The sequence below is a fragment of the Egretta garzetta genome, unplaced genomic scaffold (assembly GCF_000687185.1).
Source record: "Egretta garzetta isolate BGI_Z169 unplaced genomic scaffold, ASM68718v1 scaffold18, whole genome shotgun sequence".
In the NCBI taxonomy this organism is placed as follows: Eukaryota; Metazoa; Chordata; class Aves; order Pelecaniformes; family Ardeidae; genus Egretta; species Egretta garzetta.
The window spans coordinates 3,605,719-3,623,500 of NW_009260616.1; the positions used below are offsets into that span (position 1 = coordinate 3,605,719).

A 17,782-nucleotide genomic window follows, 5' to 3' on the forward strand; every position below is an offset into this window, starting at 1 on the left:
CTGATAGGGAGAGAGATTAGTAGTAAACAAAGTCCTAAAAACAATGAGAATACATTTTCTGTAATTCAGAAGATAATGCCAAAGAACTCCAACATCAGCAAAGCTCATGAGAAAAAAATGATCTCAAATTTCCTATGCGATAAAGTCTGGGGGTTTGGTGAAATTAAGGGCCCGCAGTTCAAAGCAAATACTACCTTTTCACAAGGCACAGAAGAACTTATCTTGAAGAGGAGATGGGAACGATACCTCTGGGAGTCAAGAGGTGATCTGTCTCTCAGATAAAGGACTGCATCCTCCCTCCCACAGTGGGAGGTTTTCGACTTCTGCAGTCTCCTGAGAGGACAAATACAGAGCAAGCCTTGCACCTCCCCTGCTCTTCTCAGCTCTGCCAAATACTAGAACTTCCCAAAAGTATTTTAAGTCTACAGAATAGAAAACGGCTCGGCACTAGTTCCACAGAAAAGGATCTGGGATTGCAGCTGACCAAAAATACACAACATTGTACGGCAAAAACCAAACACCACAGGAGCACCGCTTGTGAGAGAGAGGAGCGCTCAGCCGGAGGGAGGCCTCAACTGGCCAGTTTGGACACTTCAGGGAGGATGTACTAATCAGCTGGAGAGATCTCAAGGAACAACGAAAGCTAGCAGAGGTCTAGAAAACATGACCTAGGAGGAAAGACTAAGTCATATTAGGAAAAGTTTTCTAATGTTTCAGCTAATTCATCACCAAGCTGTCCAACCCAGAAAGGCTGCAGAACATCTGCTATTGCAGACAGCAATAGACATCTACCAGGAGTGACACCACTACAGCTTGTCCTCCCTAAGGCAAGGCAGATAGTTAGATAGGTCCGTTCTAGCCCTATATCCTCTCATTATTGCCAAGATTTAGGTTACTATATGAAAAGTAATGTTAACAAATTCCATTTCATCGATATTACTAGCATTCACCTCTGAAAAGATGAACTTTTAAAACTGCTAAAATAACTACTCTGTAACAAAATCTTCCTGAAAGGTTACCTGCCCAAGACACAAAAGGCTCAACCACAAATTACCTGGGCTATTGGTGATACCAGAAAAAGGTAAATGCATCTTTTTCAAGCTATTATTGCAAGCAAATAATATTTTACATAGGAAGACACTTTGAGGAACCCTACTGCCTGCACAGAACTCCCAGTTACACACGTGTGCACTTGGACCCTCGGTGGCGTAAAGCTTCAAAGCTTCCTCAAAAATGACATCACATTATCACTCAAGTGGATATGGTAATGCTGCAGATCTTAACAGACCATCCCAAATTAAGAGAATTACAGCTTTACCCTAGCAGTAACATGAGCACTACCAGAGCACATACAGTTTGATGTCAGCTACTGAAGTCAGGACAATTTGATACAAGGCAAAGAAAATCCAATTCTATTGTCCTGATGAAAACATCTAAGCATGGATGGAAAGCTAATGATTTAGCAACTGTTTTAAGAATGTAAATATTATTATGCCCTGAGGAATGACAGCTATTCACTAAAATTATACTTCTATATCTACCTTTCCTTAAAAAGCTGTTCAAATGCCCTTAAGCTGTCTGGAAGGGAACACTGCATGCAGAGTGTTATTCTCAGCAGCTTATGTCATATGTTCAGATATTTGGCATTTATTCATGTACCCCCTACATGTAGTCCCTGCCAAACAAACAGTGCCAGGACCACACTAGAGCAGCTGGCCAGTCTCGAGACATTTGCAATTGTACCGAATACTGCAATTTCACTGTTGTGAATGTACTGAACAGAGGAGCAACACAAAGAATTAAAATGTGATGCCGTAATTTTCTAAACCAATACAAACACTGTTGGCTCCCTCTGGTGCTAAATACAGTAGTGTTACTACACCACCAGAGAAGTAAGGCAATGATATAATCCAATTATTTTTACAGTAGGTGACAGACATTCTAGTAACAAGCGTTAGAGCAGCAGATTTCCTCTTAGAGACAAAACCCTTAAGTCCTTATTCACAGCCTGTACCAACAGCTCTTAGGAGCTGTTATGAGGAGAAAAGATAACACACACCTTTAACGAGTGCCACTGTGATCCCGTGCACGCACACATGCCAGGCTCCCTTCCTCACGCCACGGTTTTACTTTCTAAAAGTACAGTCTCCATCACATTTTTAAAGAGCAGACTTAAAAGCCAATTTCAGGCTCTGATTCATTAAATTGGCAGTGATTCCTAGAGTAGTTTTAAAAAGCAAATCAAACCGACTTTTAAACACACCCATTTATGCTACTCTGTTCATTTTTACTTAAAAATATGCATTTATTATGCTGAACAAACTACACAAATCAAATAAATTTTAACTAAACTATTCCTAAATCTGCTGTTCAACACAGCGTAGAGAGTAAAAAACAAGCCACTTCTTCTATTCACAGATGCAAGTGGCTATCTGGGTTTTTAAAAAGTCTATTCACTGCTTTGAATTTCCCATGACACACCGAAGTATCCAAGTATGATGATTTACACTGTAAGCATTATTCCTTGATTTGCTTTTAATGATTACTTGAAACTTGCTTGCAGCTATTTCAAACTGTTAGATTTCCCATGCAAAACAAGGAGGTTTAATAATCTAATCCGGAAGGACTGGATTTTTGTTGCCTTTTTATTATTGTGTGGAAAGAAGGGAAGCAGGCAGCAGGTTTCTCTTTCCTCCTCCCGCCCCTCCTCCCTTTTTTAACAGGACAAAGGTTGAACAGCTTAAGGATACTGCCCTGTACAGAGCCTCCATTTCCTACTTATCAACAGGTTTAAGCATCGCTATGCAGAACAAGGTGTGTGGTACAAAGCGATATTAATCTCTTCCACCTCCTGGATTAGTTGGGCCCCAGTGCAATACCCAACAGAAGAGGGTTTAACCTTAAAAAAAATGGGTAATGATCCTGTGTTTGAAAGGGAGGCTGGAGACAAGGGCACCCGGTGTGCTGCTTTTCAGCCAGCTCTTCCTTGTACCACTGGGTCTGGAGTACCGTGCCGGCTGCTAGCCTGCTCCTCTGGCTTCCAGACAGCAGGAGGCTAACCCACCTCTCCCAGGCTTCTGTCCCCCCAGAATTAAACAAGTCTTGCTGGCATCCCCCAGTTACCAGTTGGTAAAGTCAGCACAAGACATGGCTTAAGGAGACTACACCTTTTAAAACTCCGTGAGAACCACAGGTGGGAAGGGCCTTCTCAGCAAACACCTACTACCAAGCCTCAGTCAACAAAAGAATTCCTCCTCAGCTTCCCAAAAGCATAAATTCTGTAATTTAACTACCACCATCTCGAATCCTAACTAACCACACTTTAGCAAATATTATGTTTTTATTTTAGGTCACTATTCCCAAATAAATTCAAATTCTGAAAAGAAGTTTGAAGTAAGCTCAGAAAGACCAGAAGGTGGAAAACTTAGGTTTACTCCCAAACGTCATCTTGACTCTCAGTGCAAGGCCTTGTGTTCCCACGTGTTAAATATGGATAATACCAAATTTTCGCTTAGTGCCACTTAGTGCCTTGACAAAAGGTATTATTCACACTTAAGTCTTATTAATATCTCATCTAATAAGAAATACAACACTGGTGCTTTATAATAGAGTTCTATTTCTAGGATTTTAGGCAGCAGCTATGTACCATTTTCTTCACGACTGAAACCAAAAATACTTTTATTTGTCATAGAAAACACTCTCTTAAAAAAAAAACAAACAACAAAACCTGTTGTAAAATCTTTCTAAATACGCAACACCAATTTGTACTAATTTGAAATAATACAAACCATCTATTTTTAATAATTTTATTTCATTTTAAAATAATAACTTAAGGCAAATATTTTGCCCAAGTAGAGGCTCAATGTTAAAAAAAGCCTTTCTCTGAGATGTAATATTGTACTGCATTATTATAATTTACAACAGGCTTAACTCTAACACCAAGTGTCTACTTAAAGGAAGCAACTGTAACATCACTAAGCCGTCTGTTTCGCTTCAATAGCTTCCAGAGTGTATTTTGCCTTTTCAGCTGAATGAAAAGGAATCATCTCAACCAACTTCTGGTCAGAAATCCAGGAAGAACTGTATTCACTATTGTTAAGTCAGATGGAAGTGTGACTTACACAAAAAAAGAACCAGCACACTGCCACTGGATATCAAGAAATAGCTTTTCTTCCTCAACATGGACAGCGTCAAGTAACATTAGCAGGCAACTAGGTTACAAACTGTCACTTCAGAAACTTCACCCTTGACTGTAAACACATTTCCAGTGTGAGAAGACTAAACGTGATCTGCCTTTTTAGTTGCCGTTGTATAACAAGCCTTCATGTAGAGTGCAGAGGATGATGTGCTCAGCAGAGGCACCAAAGACCGCCCCTAGCCATCACGGGCAACGTACTTACAAATGCTGCTGACAGCTTGGGCCCGGGGAGGTGGGCTGCAGGTTACACAGCATTGCTACTGATACAGCAAGCCTGAAAAAAACACTGTAATTTAGACAGCCTTTAAAGCAGCTGACCAAAATGCTCTGACAGAGGAGATCTAAGCAACAGTTAAGGATGTTTCCATTTCAACTGCTTACTCCCTTGGGAGATCACCACCTCTGCAGGAGAGCTGGCAGAGTGGGCTGGCGTGCCCGGGCCTCAGCTGCTGCAGTTCATAACTTTGCGTACCATCTTCAGCTGCAGAGGCAGGTAAATGCACGCTGGTATGCCACACCAAACTGGGGAAGCTGATGCCGACCTTCATTACTACGAACGCCAGCAGAGGTACTGGCCAGATTGCTAGGGAACAGAAACACCTTAAAACCACTCTGATTCCTTGCTCTGTTGCAACAGAGGAAGGAACAGATCTTGCACAAGCATAATTCTCCTGGTCCCAAAGTAAATTATGCCCAAGTTATCTATCTCCACCCATTAAGAGAGGAGCTGATAGATGAAATATAAAAACATTTATAATGGCTGCCTGACACTCCTGTGATCAACACATACCTGCTTTACACAGTTCTCATGCTGTGGAGCAAAGTATCAATAAGAGGGCACAACTATTTCAAGATCAGAACAACCACTCCTCTTTCAGCCACGAGCCAAGAGGTTATTATTAAAACACAGACTAAGCCAAATGATAATTATGTCAAATATAAAAATGCCCTTCTTAAATGTCCTACATCCAAACTCTGCAGCTCCTGATGACATCTGCTAATTTAGTGTAAGCTTCATTAAGCTCAAGCCCTTTATTAAAAGCACATTTTCCTTGTTAACGCTTCATTTTATCCAAACACCAAGAACTCCAGAAATTACCTCTGATATACTAGAAACTTAACAGCAGTGAGTCTCTGCCAAGGCCCATTTCAGATTGATAGCAATTTTAATAAGAAGCAACATATTTACTGACATATAGATCCTGGATTTATTATTTTATTATCGGGATAATCTGTATGAGCATTTGAATAGGATTTTACCATTGAGTGTTGCTGCAAAGACCAATTTCTCAAAGGTTTATCAACTGGCTTCAAATATATTGCATTTCTGTACTTGTCATGGAAAAAAAAATATCAGGGCAATGCAGTTTGCCAATTTTCATCTTGCAAGTCACTTCCAAGACCTGTACAAGCAGAAAGACGTCTGATACAAACCCCCAGACTGGTAAGAAGCTAAACTGGGGAAGCCGACAGCAGAACTGGCTGTTGGTCTCACTCTCCCTTCTCCGTTGCAGAGGCATTAAATCCCTAAGTAAATTTTCAACTCTGTTAAAGAGTTTTAGCCAGCAGCCAGTCTTCTCTCCTAGCAAGGATTAGCTCCCACATACTTGTGCATAAATATTTGCTGGACTGGAACCTAACAAATTTACTGAGTAAGCAGCTCTCCTGAAAGTCAGTTTCTACATCACAGCTTTTACATCTAATCTAATCAATGCAGCAGGAGCAGGTTACTCACCGATCGATCACAATCTCTTTCTGTCTTAGCAGCCCTTCTTTAATTTTCATTAGAGATTCCCAGTTGCTGAAGTCCTGATAGCTGGTAGCTGGGTAACTTTGACGAGATGTTCCAGTCGGAACCTGCATAAAATAATTGTAGAATTAGGCTCCAAACCAGTAAAGGTAAATAATATCCTAGATATTAGGGCATTTACAAAGCGGTTTGTTGTTTCAGAAACCTAACAGCTGTTTTTCAGTTTAATTCAGATTTGCTTTATATAAAACAATTGGATTTATAAACAAGTTTCTTGAAACAAATTTCAGTCCAGTGTCAGTGATTTAAGACTTACTTTATCGTTTCTCTACTGAAGAATTCATAGCTCTGAAAGCAGTTTGAGATGAAAAGCTCATTTAGAATTTAAGTACATAATTAAGACAAACACCACAAAATGTTCATATCCTGCTGCAAATCATGTAGAACTACGAACAAGATGGCTCGATAGCTTTAGACCTGCTGACAACTGCAGATAAGTTACCCTTCCTTTCACTACTTTGACTCCCACCTATAACTTTAGGATATAGAGAAATTCCCTTAGATATGTGTGCATTTAAAATTGAACATGGGAATATAATTCTTGTTGAATTCTAACTGTTTCCAAGAATAAAAGTTTCACAAGTAACGTGTTTCAGGCTTTCCATTCCTCTTCACAAAAGCCAGGGTACGTGCCTCACAACAAACCGAGGATGACGACTGAACGGACTATGAACCAACTTCATGGTTTGGAAGAAAAGTAAACAACTGACTGGGATGTTTAATCACGAAAATTTTTATACTCAGAATATAAAAAGTATTACAAATGTTTGTATCAGGAATTCACAGAAGGGAAGGTTTAAATTAGAACTTCTGTGATCAGATTGAGGGATCCCAGGATAGGCTGCCATGAGGTATCATCTACTCTTCCACCAGTTTTTTAATCACTGAAAAAAAAGATTTCCCTTTTTAATATCGGGGAGGCATCCTGGAGTATGTTGCCTTTTATGGTTTTGGAAGAGAGCAGAGGGGAAAAAAGTGAAAAAATGGGTATTCTTTTTTTTTCAAGTTTAAATAGATTTTAGGATATTTTTACTTGTGTTGCTATAATACGTTTTAAATTTCATCTGAAATTACAATAAACTGTTTTAAGGCCTATATATATCATCAACAATTAAAATTAGGTAAACAATTATCAAGTAGCCCATGCTTCTGGCCAAAGCTTTACTGCGAATTGTAACACTGGAGAGAATTTATCGCCTAAGCCCCCATACCACGATGTGCTGAAGTCAGGAACCAACTCCTGACAGCTGTGGTCTCTTCTGTAAGTTGAAAAAGTATTTTTTCCCATTGCATCTACTTCAGTTCAATCCCTAGCTTGCTCATTAATAAAATGGACAGGAACACATTTTCCCTCTTTTAATTTATAACTTAGAACCAGATATAAGATGACAAGACTTACTAGTTCTAAAATCTTTCAAGACTGTCAACCCCCCACCCCCAAGTCCCATTAATCTGCTTCAGGGAATACTTCCTTTGCTTAATAAACTGGATAGCTTCAATAGTAAAATTAGTTATGAATGATTGAAAAAAAAAAAAAAACCCAAACCATCAACAATTCTACACATGAAACACTTCATGCCAATTTCCGGCCAAAGGCATACTGAAAATCTTGACTGTTCCTTGCCGGACGGTATCAAGCATTGTATCTTTATTGAAAAAGCCATATTGACTGCAGAAAGAGTGCTTTTTGAGGAAAAGTAAAATGTGAAATAATTTTAAAATAAAATTTTCTCTTAAAATGGTTCACTGATTTATGACTACGGTAAATATTTCTTGTCCTCTGCTTATTCACAGTTACATCCCATAAGCAATAAAAACCACAGAAAACGTTTGAAAATTCTCTCAACTGTTGCACCTAAAAACGTGCCTCATATAACTGCTTACTGAAGCATATTCTAGGTTTGAAAGTTTTGTGGGAACAAAATTTGTCACACCTGCAATTGTATGACTTACAATGACTGTAACTCAGTCCATTAAACCTATGCTTGTTCAAGGAAGTTATGTTAAAGATAGCACTGCTCTCTACTGGGAGGCAAGGAATGGCAAAGCTAAGTGCTGCTTGGATTGAGATCTACCACCCATTTGTTAACATCTGCAATCGATTTAACAGTTGTCTTGCTTCATTTTTCATGCACAATTATCAATATTAGCATTAGAAGATCCTAAATTGGTGATATCACCTTGGCTTTTTTGGTTTGGGCAGCGGTCTAATAAAACTTAGGGAAGATACCAAGTCATGATTCTTCCTGTAAGTAATATATGTATAGAGTCTTTAAGGATCAATGAATCTAAAATTAACTTTGCCTGGGTCACTCAATCCAGACCAGATAACTTCAAAGTCATCTTTGGTGCTTATAAAATATCTTAGGATTGTCACATATTGTTCTGTATTACAGTTATCCACATGACTGACTGAATTAACAGGCACAAGCATGAGACTATTTCAGTGAAAGTCTCTTAGTCACACATGCCATGTCATGCAGTATAAAGTGATAACATCAGGAATTATCACTGTACTTTGTGTCATGATTTTTTTTTTTCCTTTCCTTCTCCCATTATAGTGTGGAAGAATGCTTTTCTATATCCACCTCAATACAATTACACTACAGTCAAAAAAAGAGAAAGAAATACTCCTTAATGCAGTTGAGATTAGATTCTTACTTTTCAGAGCCAGAAATTCCATCTCTACCCAAAAGAAACAACCTGCAAGGGTGTAACATGATAAATAGGAAATATATGGCTTTACAAAGCCAAATTAACCCATTTATTGAGCAAGGTGAATTTTGTCTTTAAGACTGAACTATACAAATGAAGAGATGAAAGACAACTATTTAAATATGAACCCATCTTAACTGAAAACATTTTGGAAGCCGCCACTGGTTTTTCTAGCAAAATTCTTCAAAGAAAGCCCATTACTTCAATCTAGCACCTCGCAAACTTAATAGTTTGCACTAAAATTAGAAAGAAACCCTTCAACTTTGGTATGATAAGTGACTATACAAGAAGTTAATTAAATATTAAGGCTGAAAAGCAAGGCAATGAGTTTTGCAAAGTTCAGAACAGAGTAATATTTTGTCAATTAGATGCTAGCCATAGTGTGGGGATTTTTTTAAAATCTAATATATTAAGGCCCCCTTAGCTGACTAACTGAGATCTTTTCACTTTGCAAATATATCTAATCTTATGTAGTATATATATGCTGTATACACACACATACAACAAACAAAATATTATTTTGTTTTATAACTGTGTGCTTCCATTTGTCACTCTGAAGAGATGAAAACAGCAACAAAAAAATATTTGTTTCTGAGATCATGTTTCAGCCAATTAAAAAAAAATAATATCCTAAAAATACTTCTTAGCTCTTCCCAGAATAACAAGACATTTCACTCATTTATGAGCACATGGCATTGACTGCTCCAAACAGCTTTCTAGCTCCTTTGATTGGTGTGGTAGGTAACACACAGGTGGTCCACTTACATTCAAGTATTTTGTTTCCTAAGGACATCAAACCAGTGAGAGCAAGATACAGTTCTGAGACTTGTATACAGAAAGCCATCCACTATTCCAAGTCCTCAACTTGAATCCTCCACAACTACAAAACAAAATACCAGCCTGAAACACACAGCATTCTTTTCCATCTGCCCTAGAAAATACAACTATTTTTGTCGCCTGGCACCTCTTCCAAGAGTATCAGCCTTGGACTGAGAACATCTGTTCAGTTAAAACGGTATCCTTTGCACACTGGCGTCCAAAGGTCCTCGCTAGCTTGTTTTTTGACAAGGGCTTGGCCTTGACTTTCATGACCTGGCAAGCCTTCAAGTTACTGCTGAGGCACAGCTAGCTGCTGGGGGAAAAAAAAAAAAAAATCTTTGCTGTGATAGCCTATATGCAAATATTTATTGTTGGAACACACATTGCTGACTGATTCCATCATGTTTCTTAACAGTGGGAAAATAATTTTTCTCTGGACTAGAGGGTAACAACATTTGGATAACTTAGACCAATAATGGCTAGGGTTTTAATTGTGCTAATTAAAATTATCTTCTCCAAACATGCTTGTAGCTTCTGCCTGAATCAGTTCCGTGTCTCAGCACACAGTAGCCCAGCATTCCATGTCACATGCTGTACTGCAAAGTAAAGGTAGAATCCAAAAATGTCAAAATGGTAGCTCATCTCAAAAAACCCAACGGGTTTTAAAAGTGGGTTGTTTTTTTTTTCTGAAAGCTGCAGTTCAAATAACCTAGCACTGCCTGTACTACAACTGTAAAGTTTTCACAGCCCACTACTAACAGCTAACAGAATGACAAAAGTTATGCCAAGTGAATGATCCCTCTTGGCCAACTGCTTGCACTGCTCTATGCTATCACAAAAGCCCCTCTGTAGGTACCATTCTTCTCTTGCTGCATTTTACAGGCATCTGTTATTCAGGAAAAAGATAATTCCTCGCATCCACAGCTACTCCAAGAAAAAGAACCGGCAAAACACCAATGAAAAAAACAAACAGCAGATTCCTTTTGTTTGACTGACAGCGGAGGAAACAAATATGAGTGTCCCCATGGGCTGTGCCTCAGGGACAGGGCGCTTGCCCTGCCACCTCGCTGGGCGATGGCGGAGAAAGAAGAGGTGGATGGGGCAGCAGCAAGCCCAAATGCACTGTTATCACAGAGACTTCTCTAGCTCTTTGCTCCCCTATGATGGGAAAAGGATTAGCTGTGCAAAGGCAGAGCAGCAGTCACTGATGAGCTCTGCAACTGTTCCCCGCCCTGGGTAAGGAAAGAAGGGTTTACCCATCCCTTCCGCCCCACCCAGATTTCTTCCTAACATGAGGCTGAGTTTTTCAGCTCACAACAGCTCCCTTAATTCAGACAATCCCAGAGGATCATCCATCTTCTTGCCAGCAAAACACGACAGGGCTAGTGGCTCTCATGCAGGAGAACAGAGAGGAGGGTGCAACCACGGAATCAGGCCCTAATTTTAAATCACTTTAAAAGCAAGGCAAGGAATCATTTCTATAGAAAGAGGCTGTGCCTTGCTGAAATGTAATAGAAAGAAGAGCCGCAAAGAAGCATTATAACAGATTCTCAGATGGGTAAAAACAAGGCTACAGACTGACTCAAGAAATCCTGACTTGTGATGTCTGTATTTCATCACCACCTACTTACCACTCCACTCTGCTCCATCTTTGCCATTTAGGGAAGACAGTGTTTCTGCTCAGCAGGATATAATCACTACAATTCTTGGCAGCAACACCTAGGCTGTATCACATTTTGCTATACTTTCACAAATCTCCAGCAGTCATTGGGGAGAGAATATCTAATCATGCCCTTGCACCCTTATTCCAACCGTTGTACATGTGGAGTTCTTTGGGCAATTTTTAATGAGGAGGAGACAATTAAAATCAAAATTGAAACATCATCAGATTGTGAGGTACTGAGAAATACAGATGCATCAGAGAGAGGTTATCATTACCAAATTCCCAAACACATACTTCATACAGACATGCAACCTGCAAAGTAATTAATGTAAGAGGGACCACAAGTAACAGGGAGAAAAAACTTGATAGGAGCTCACAATGTAACCTGCCTGAAAAGCAGCTTAATACAAGGCTGGATTGCCTATTTATGATGTCAGGTCACAGAGAAGGGGGTGAGAGAAGGACTAAGACAGTGACTTTAAATAGCTCTGGCATAAACCCAGCTGGAAGAACATGTTCAGTTCTGGGCGTCGTACTACCAAAAAGTCACTGAAATAGTAGAACATGTTCAAAGAAAGCAACTCTAATGATTAAAAAGCTTAGAAAGAGTGATTTCTGAGTAAAGAGCTAAGTATCACAAAGGCTGAAGAGACATGAAATCAGCCAGCAAGTACTTTGTAACGCAGGCTGAGAGTCCATATAAACCAAGGCTGATGGAATGAATATTGAGATACGATGACTTGAGTAAGAGTTTCAGGAGAAAAAAAAACAAACAAGCAAGCAAAACACCAAACTAAAAAGAAGGAGAAAAGTAACAGAAGCATCTCTCAAACAACTGAAAGAAGATTCAGATTTTAAGATTTTAGGATCTACACTGAATAAAGTTTAGGAACTAAAGGGCAAGACAGTCCTTACTTGATGACACATCAGGACTTCTTCTCAGTGTTAGGCTTAAATTATGCTGGGACCAAGTATGTGTGACTAAGGGACAGAAGTGACTACACTATGCCAAGAGGAGAATCGCAGTTAGGCTCCAACCTCATAGACTGTAAAACAAGATCAAAACTCATTTAAGAAAGGGCTCACCTTAAAAATATATAGCCACGGTCGAACTACATGGATGCTACACAAAGGATTTCTACAGAATAAACAGCCCGTGTGCCAGATGCACTGTTATCCCAGTTTGCAGTAGTCTAAATTAGCATTGGTAATTTGAAGTCTCAAAATTGGCTAAACAATACAACAAAAAAGGACAATTCCCCCCCCCCCCCCTTTTTTTTGGGGGTTTTTTCCCTTTTAAAAATCGCCTCAGTTTGGTGTTGCAGGCTTTACAAAGCAAGCACATGAAGCCCTTTGCTAGTGCACTAACCTCACTCCTCTTTGCAGCAAGCGTTTAAAATTGTGATAATGAGTTGTTCTGTTCGGCAAGAGGGGGGGGTGGGGGGCCGCAACATGCCCAGTTAGATAGAACCACATTACTGCATCTGTTGTATGACTTTTTAAAGCTTTTCCAATAAAAATTTAAAATGCTAATGCTGACTATTTACAGACACCACCACTATCATCATATCTTTTAGAAAGTGGAAAGCTTTCAAAAAGGAAAAGAATAAACAGTAGCAGCGTTAAAATGCCTCCTAAAAGCAGCACTCCCTCTAGCCATTAAACCTTTTTCAAGAATGTTTGTCGAAGCCTCCTTCACAAATGAAATCCCCATTGCACACAAGGCATCACAACACTTTATTAGAGACCTCATGGACTTGACCCACGTAAGCCAGGGAGGAATTTGACTGTCCTGCATGTTAACTGTTATTTGCACATTTACTTCTTCTGCAGCATTGTTTATACTGCAGCTGAGGCTTCTGAACTTTATCAAGGTCAGGTCTGATAACCACAGCAAGAGGGGAAGACATGATCCCTTACCACAATAGCTTACAAATGAATTAAGAGCAAAGCATAGCAAGTACATGGTTGCTGGGATACTAAGAGAGATGGGAGAAAACAAATGCTAAGGTCAGGTATGCTATTTATCACATAGGAAAAAAAAAAAAAAAAAAAAAAAAAAAAAGAGTTTTGCTACTGGTGGCACAGTTGCAGGGTTTTGATAGCAACTGCAGTGACTTAAATGTGGCATAAATTTGCACTGCTATCAAAGGGAGGGGGGCCTGTTCTCCTGCCCCTTCTCACCACTTCAAACATTCATACCTTTCAGCTCCCTTCTGACAGCCCTAGTCCTGCACTCTCCCTCCATCCCATACACATGAAGGTTATTTGTATCTAGGTCAGGCTACTATCAGATTCATTGTACAAGGCCATGTGAAATCTAGCACTGGCACACACTGTTAAGTGGAGAAGCAGTGTACAAGACAACACGTTCTGCAGTGGCACAGCTTTGTGCTGGATTAATGTGAACACATAAGCACAAGTTTAATTATCTCAACTCCAGACAGTGCCAAACCTTCCAAAAGTATCAGTTTGTGGACTGAATATTTTCCAAGCTTCTGGAAAACATACTACTATGCAGTTGCTGTGACACTGTCAAGTTACCAGCCAAGACCTGGTGTTTAGATATGCAATCAGTTCCAGAAAATGAACTTCCACATGAAGGTGGCATAAGAGAATAAAAACAAAAGCCTTCTGCACGTTCTTATCTTTCAAAGTAGTCCTGTGCTGGTTATCTGAATTACAAGAGCACACACAGGACCAGCAGCACAGTCCTAGCCTACAGTCAGAGACTGTGTATGTGACAGATCTGTGTGTGCTCAGAATCTGCATCCAGCAGGGGTTACTGAATAAAACAGGAATATAATAGGGGATTAGTAAGGGAAGTGAACCGGAATGCTGGCCACCACTTAACAGGCAAGGTTTTGTTCCCTCTAGCATCCTTGATGGTGTTGTGCAAAAGTCTTAAATAACAAACCAAGAAGTCTCTGAAAAGAGTTTGCAAGGTCCCTATGGATGTGTGTTGTTACTGTATGAAGCAAGGACAGTCTCATTACAAGAGGCTGCAGCCACTCAGCAGTCCTCCGTGACTTTCTCATCTCTGCTACCTTAAGCTACTATGCTCTTAAAGGGTGAAACTGGCACTCCCAGAGCTGCAGGCTAGATTATATACCCTCTTCTGCTTATCTTGCCATGAACAATTACACTTCTCTTGCTTTTATGTGTTGTTATAACATTCCGTTATTCTCCATGCAACACCAACATTATTTTTGTCAGAAATGCTTTCCATTTATATTCTGGCAAATGTTACGAACACAAAACACTTCTAGGTGCCACTTAATATGATGTTAAAAGCAACAGTGCCTAGAATTTTCCACTGATAACAACTGGGTCTTTCCTAACTATAGAAGCACTTGTTTTATTAAGTGTTCAGTTTATCTTCCCATTACATTTAAATTTAAATATTCTTTACTTAAAAAAAAAAAAAAAAAAGTCAAAATCTGGAGATGAAAAGGAGCTTCCACAAGGAGAACAACTTCTCTTTTTTTAAACCTTCACTGTTAAATTGATTTTTTTTGTTTCCTATTCTGGCCTTGAAAGCAGCATGACCAAAAAGTGACTACAGTTATTCAAAGCCCACAAAAAGACCATTGTTTTAAGTGCTGCACAAATGTAGGACATACATTATTCAGTACAAAATCTTATGAACTGTCCAAGTTAAGACAGAAATGGATTAGAAAAAAAAGGAATAGTTGGGAAGACGAGATAAGGTGCTAATCATGAATGGAAGCATCCCTGAAAGTAAAATACCCAGTCATACGCACTCGGGCATCCTTGACCAAGTTCTGATAATTTGTAAAACCCTTTATGTTAAATGTACATTGCTAATATCTACAAATACCAGTTTGTGAAGGGCCAGTGCTGATTGCTCCATTCATTACTTATTACTCCTGCTTGTGGCCAAAACAGAGTGGATGCAAAAACTGACCTAGAAAGCAAGCAAAAAGGAGTCTATTTTTTGCCAGCCTGCACGAAATCTGCAAGGATAAGCAGAGCCGACCATCAGTCTTGCAAAGAAACTGAGAGGAGCCCTTCTGTAACAAGAGGATAATGAAAAGAGAGTGCAATTTGAGTGAATATTAGAAGGGCGGGGGGGAAATGAATACCTACTTGCTGGGCAGCAATTGGGAAAGAAAATATAAAACAACCTAATAAGCACAGAGCATCAGATTCTCTTAACAAAACATGAAAACATATTTAAAGAGAGGTAAGCCACTCTGAATTTAATGTGAAGCAGGAGTATACATTTGGGGAAAACTGATGCTCTGCAAATTCCTCATCAAGGGTCCCAACTTTTCAAATGGAAGATCTTTAGATTCTCTAAAGGGTGTTGGTTCTTGAACCAGGAAACTGAGCCTCCCTTCTTCTACTTTCTGTTTGGTTTAGCTTTTCATGACTTTAGAAGAAACATGAGCCACAAGTATGATACCTCATTTAACTGAAGTTAAAAAGAAACTCCCACAAAAATAAAGCAGAAATGTTCAAAATATTTAAATGAAAACAAATCCAAGTATTGACATAAGCTCACAAAAGCACCTTTATTTAAGAATGGCAAATCCAAAACTAGTCTCTGTAGGCACTTGAAGAAAGAATGGAGTCTAGCCAAATTAATGGAACCTGTGCATTTCAAGTTTTGCAGATGCAACTTCTGTACATGTTATAACTGATAGCATGTGGGGAAGGTATGATCAGGTAATAAACTGTTTTCCACTCCCTTTTAGGCTGATGAACCAAAATAGTAAGCAGAAACAAAGACACCCCCCTAAACCCACCCCCCCACCTTTGTTCTTCTTTAGCTCTCATTACCACAAACACAGATTAAAAAAAGACAAGGATATTTTATAAACAGCAGCAAGTGGGGGATTTAGTAAAGCCACCTTACTGGGGATTGGAACACAAAATCAAGTTCTCTACAAAAAGTCTCATGCAGAGTTAATAATGTCTATGGATGTCAGAGCTCTGCACAACACGAGTACAGTCCTCATTTACATTTGTTGGTGACTACCTTGAAAAACCTCCACAGATTGGAAAATTAGAGGCGTACTAATGTCTTCTGCTCCCACTGCAGGAATTCTCCCTTGGAAGAACGAGCTGCATTTCAGCCAGCAAACCAAGCAGGACAGCGCATGAACTTAGTGTGGAACGATTTCCATTGCTTTGGTCAGGGACTCTACCACCATCCCTGTACAGCATCACACACATCACATATCATCAGTAAACACCAATTCTTCAGTCACTTGCCCCAGAATTTTGAAAAAAATTTTTTTTTTTAAACTCGCATGGAGTCACCATGTACCTGCGTGACTTTCCAAATTTTAGGTGGAATTACAGAGGCTTTGCGCCTCTGACAAATCAGGTCCTGGAATCTCGAAAGTCAGACATTTGAAAATCCTGGCCTGAAACTTCTGTGTCACTGACAAACAGAAGAAATGCAGCCTGTTTAACACCAGACTCTCTGTGAAACTGAGAACCACACAAGCATGGAAGGTAGTCACACAATTTGTGTGTGGAATAAGTGACAGATATTTAAACTGTTTGGCTTCAATCCAGATTATGAACCTTTCCCACTTGAGTTTATGAGGGGTACTTGAAACGCACTTGTCTCTAACAAAAGTAGCAGTATGATGTAAGGGTGCATTTGAACCTCCGTGTCAGTGTGTGAAGGTGTTCTCCTTCCTTGGGAGATAAACTGGGAGGGAGCCCTAGCACCTTCTTAATATAAGCAGAAAGAGTAGAAAAAGTTCACACTAAAAAAATAAGTATCACTTCCATCACCAGCAATTAGTACTTGCCACTTGCAAATCTCAAAGTATCTTGAAAAGAAACTAGCCTTATAATTCTCATTCTACTGAAAGGAAACTGAGACAACAGCAAAGAGAATTTGTCCAAGAGCACCAAAACACATCACATTCTCTAGTGTGGAAACCATTTTGTAAACAAACAGATACAAATAAGATTATCCCTGCCTAAAGAAAAATGAACGTGCATTGAATGAAGCTTCTGATTGAATTAAAAAGAAAAACAAGGTCTTATCCATTGGAGAACTTCCAATATGAAGATGAAGCTGCATCTTTTGTTTGAGAGGATCTGAATCTATTTTTCAACATGTTGGAAAAAGTCACACACACAGGCAGGTCTCCTGCTGCTCCAGCTGGAGACTGCCTTTTGTGTCCAGTACTAAGAGGGGAAAATGATTCCCCGTGTAGTGATAAACCACCCTGCTAGAAGTGGGGTATCTGCAGCAAACCCTTCCTAGTGTACTAATAGTGCATCAATAATACCAAACATTTCGTAAGAACTGAAAGCTTGTTCAATACCAACCAGTTCAAAGCTGCATGTACACCTATCTAGTTTCTCTGTGACTGAAGCTCAAAATAACTTTCCTGCTGTCTTTGGGAGGAAAAAAAAAAAAAAAAAAAAAATCAAAAGAATCATGTGCAAATCTGGCAACGCAGATGAGATTCAGAGTGCTACTGTATTTGCTAGTCAAGTTCAAAAGGCTGCTGATTCTCAATTCACCTTTCTGCACTGTCATTACCAAGGCATTTTAGATGAATGGAAATCTGCAAAATCCTCC

General features: G+C 39.4%; 1 protein-coding gene across 1 annotated transcript in view; it reads right to left on the minus strand.

Annotated features, from left to right (window-relative positions):
* The window catches only part of CEP85L (centrosomal protein 85 like), a 157,470-nt gene that overhangs the window by 29,373 nt on the left and 110,315 nt on the right, over positions 1-17,782 (minus strand). The window contains exon 4 of the mRNA XM_035900711.1: positions 5,934-6,055. Coding sequence (XP_035756604.1) covers positions 5,934-6,055 — 122 coding nt within the window. The remainder of the gene's footprint in view (positions 1-5,933; positions 6,056-17,782) is intronic.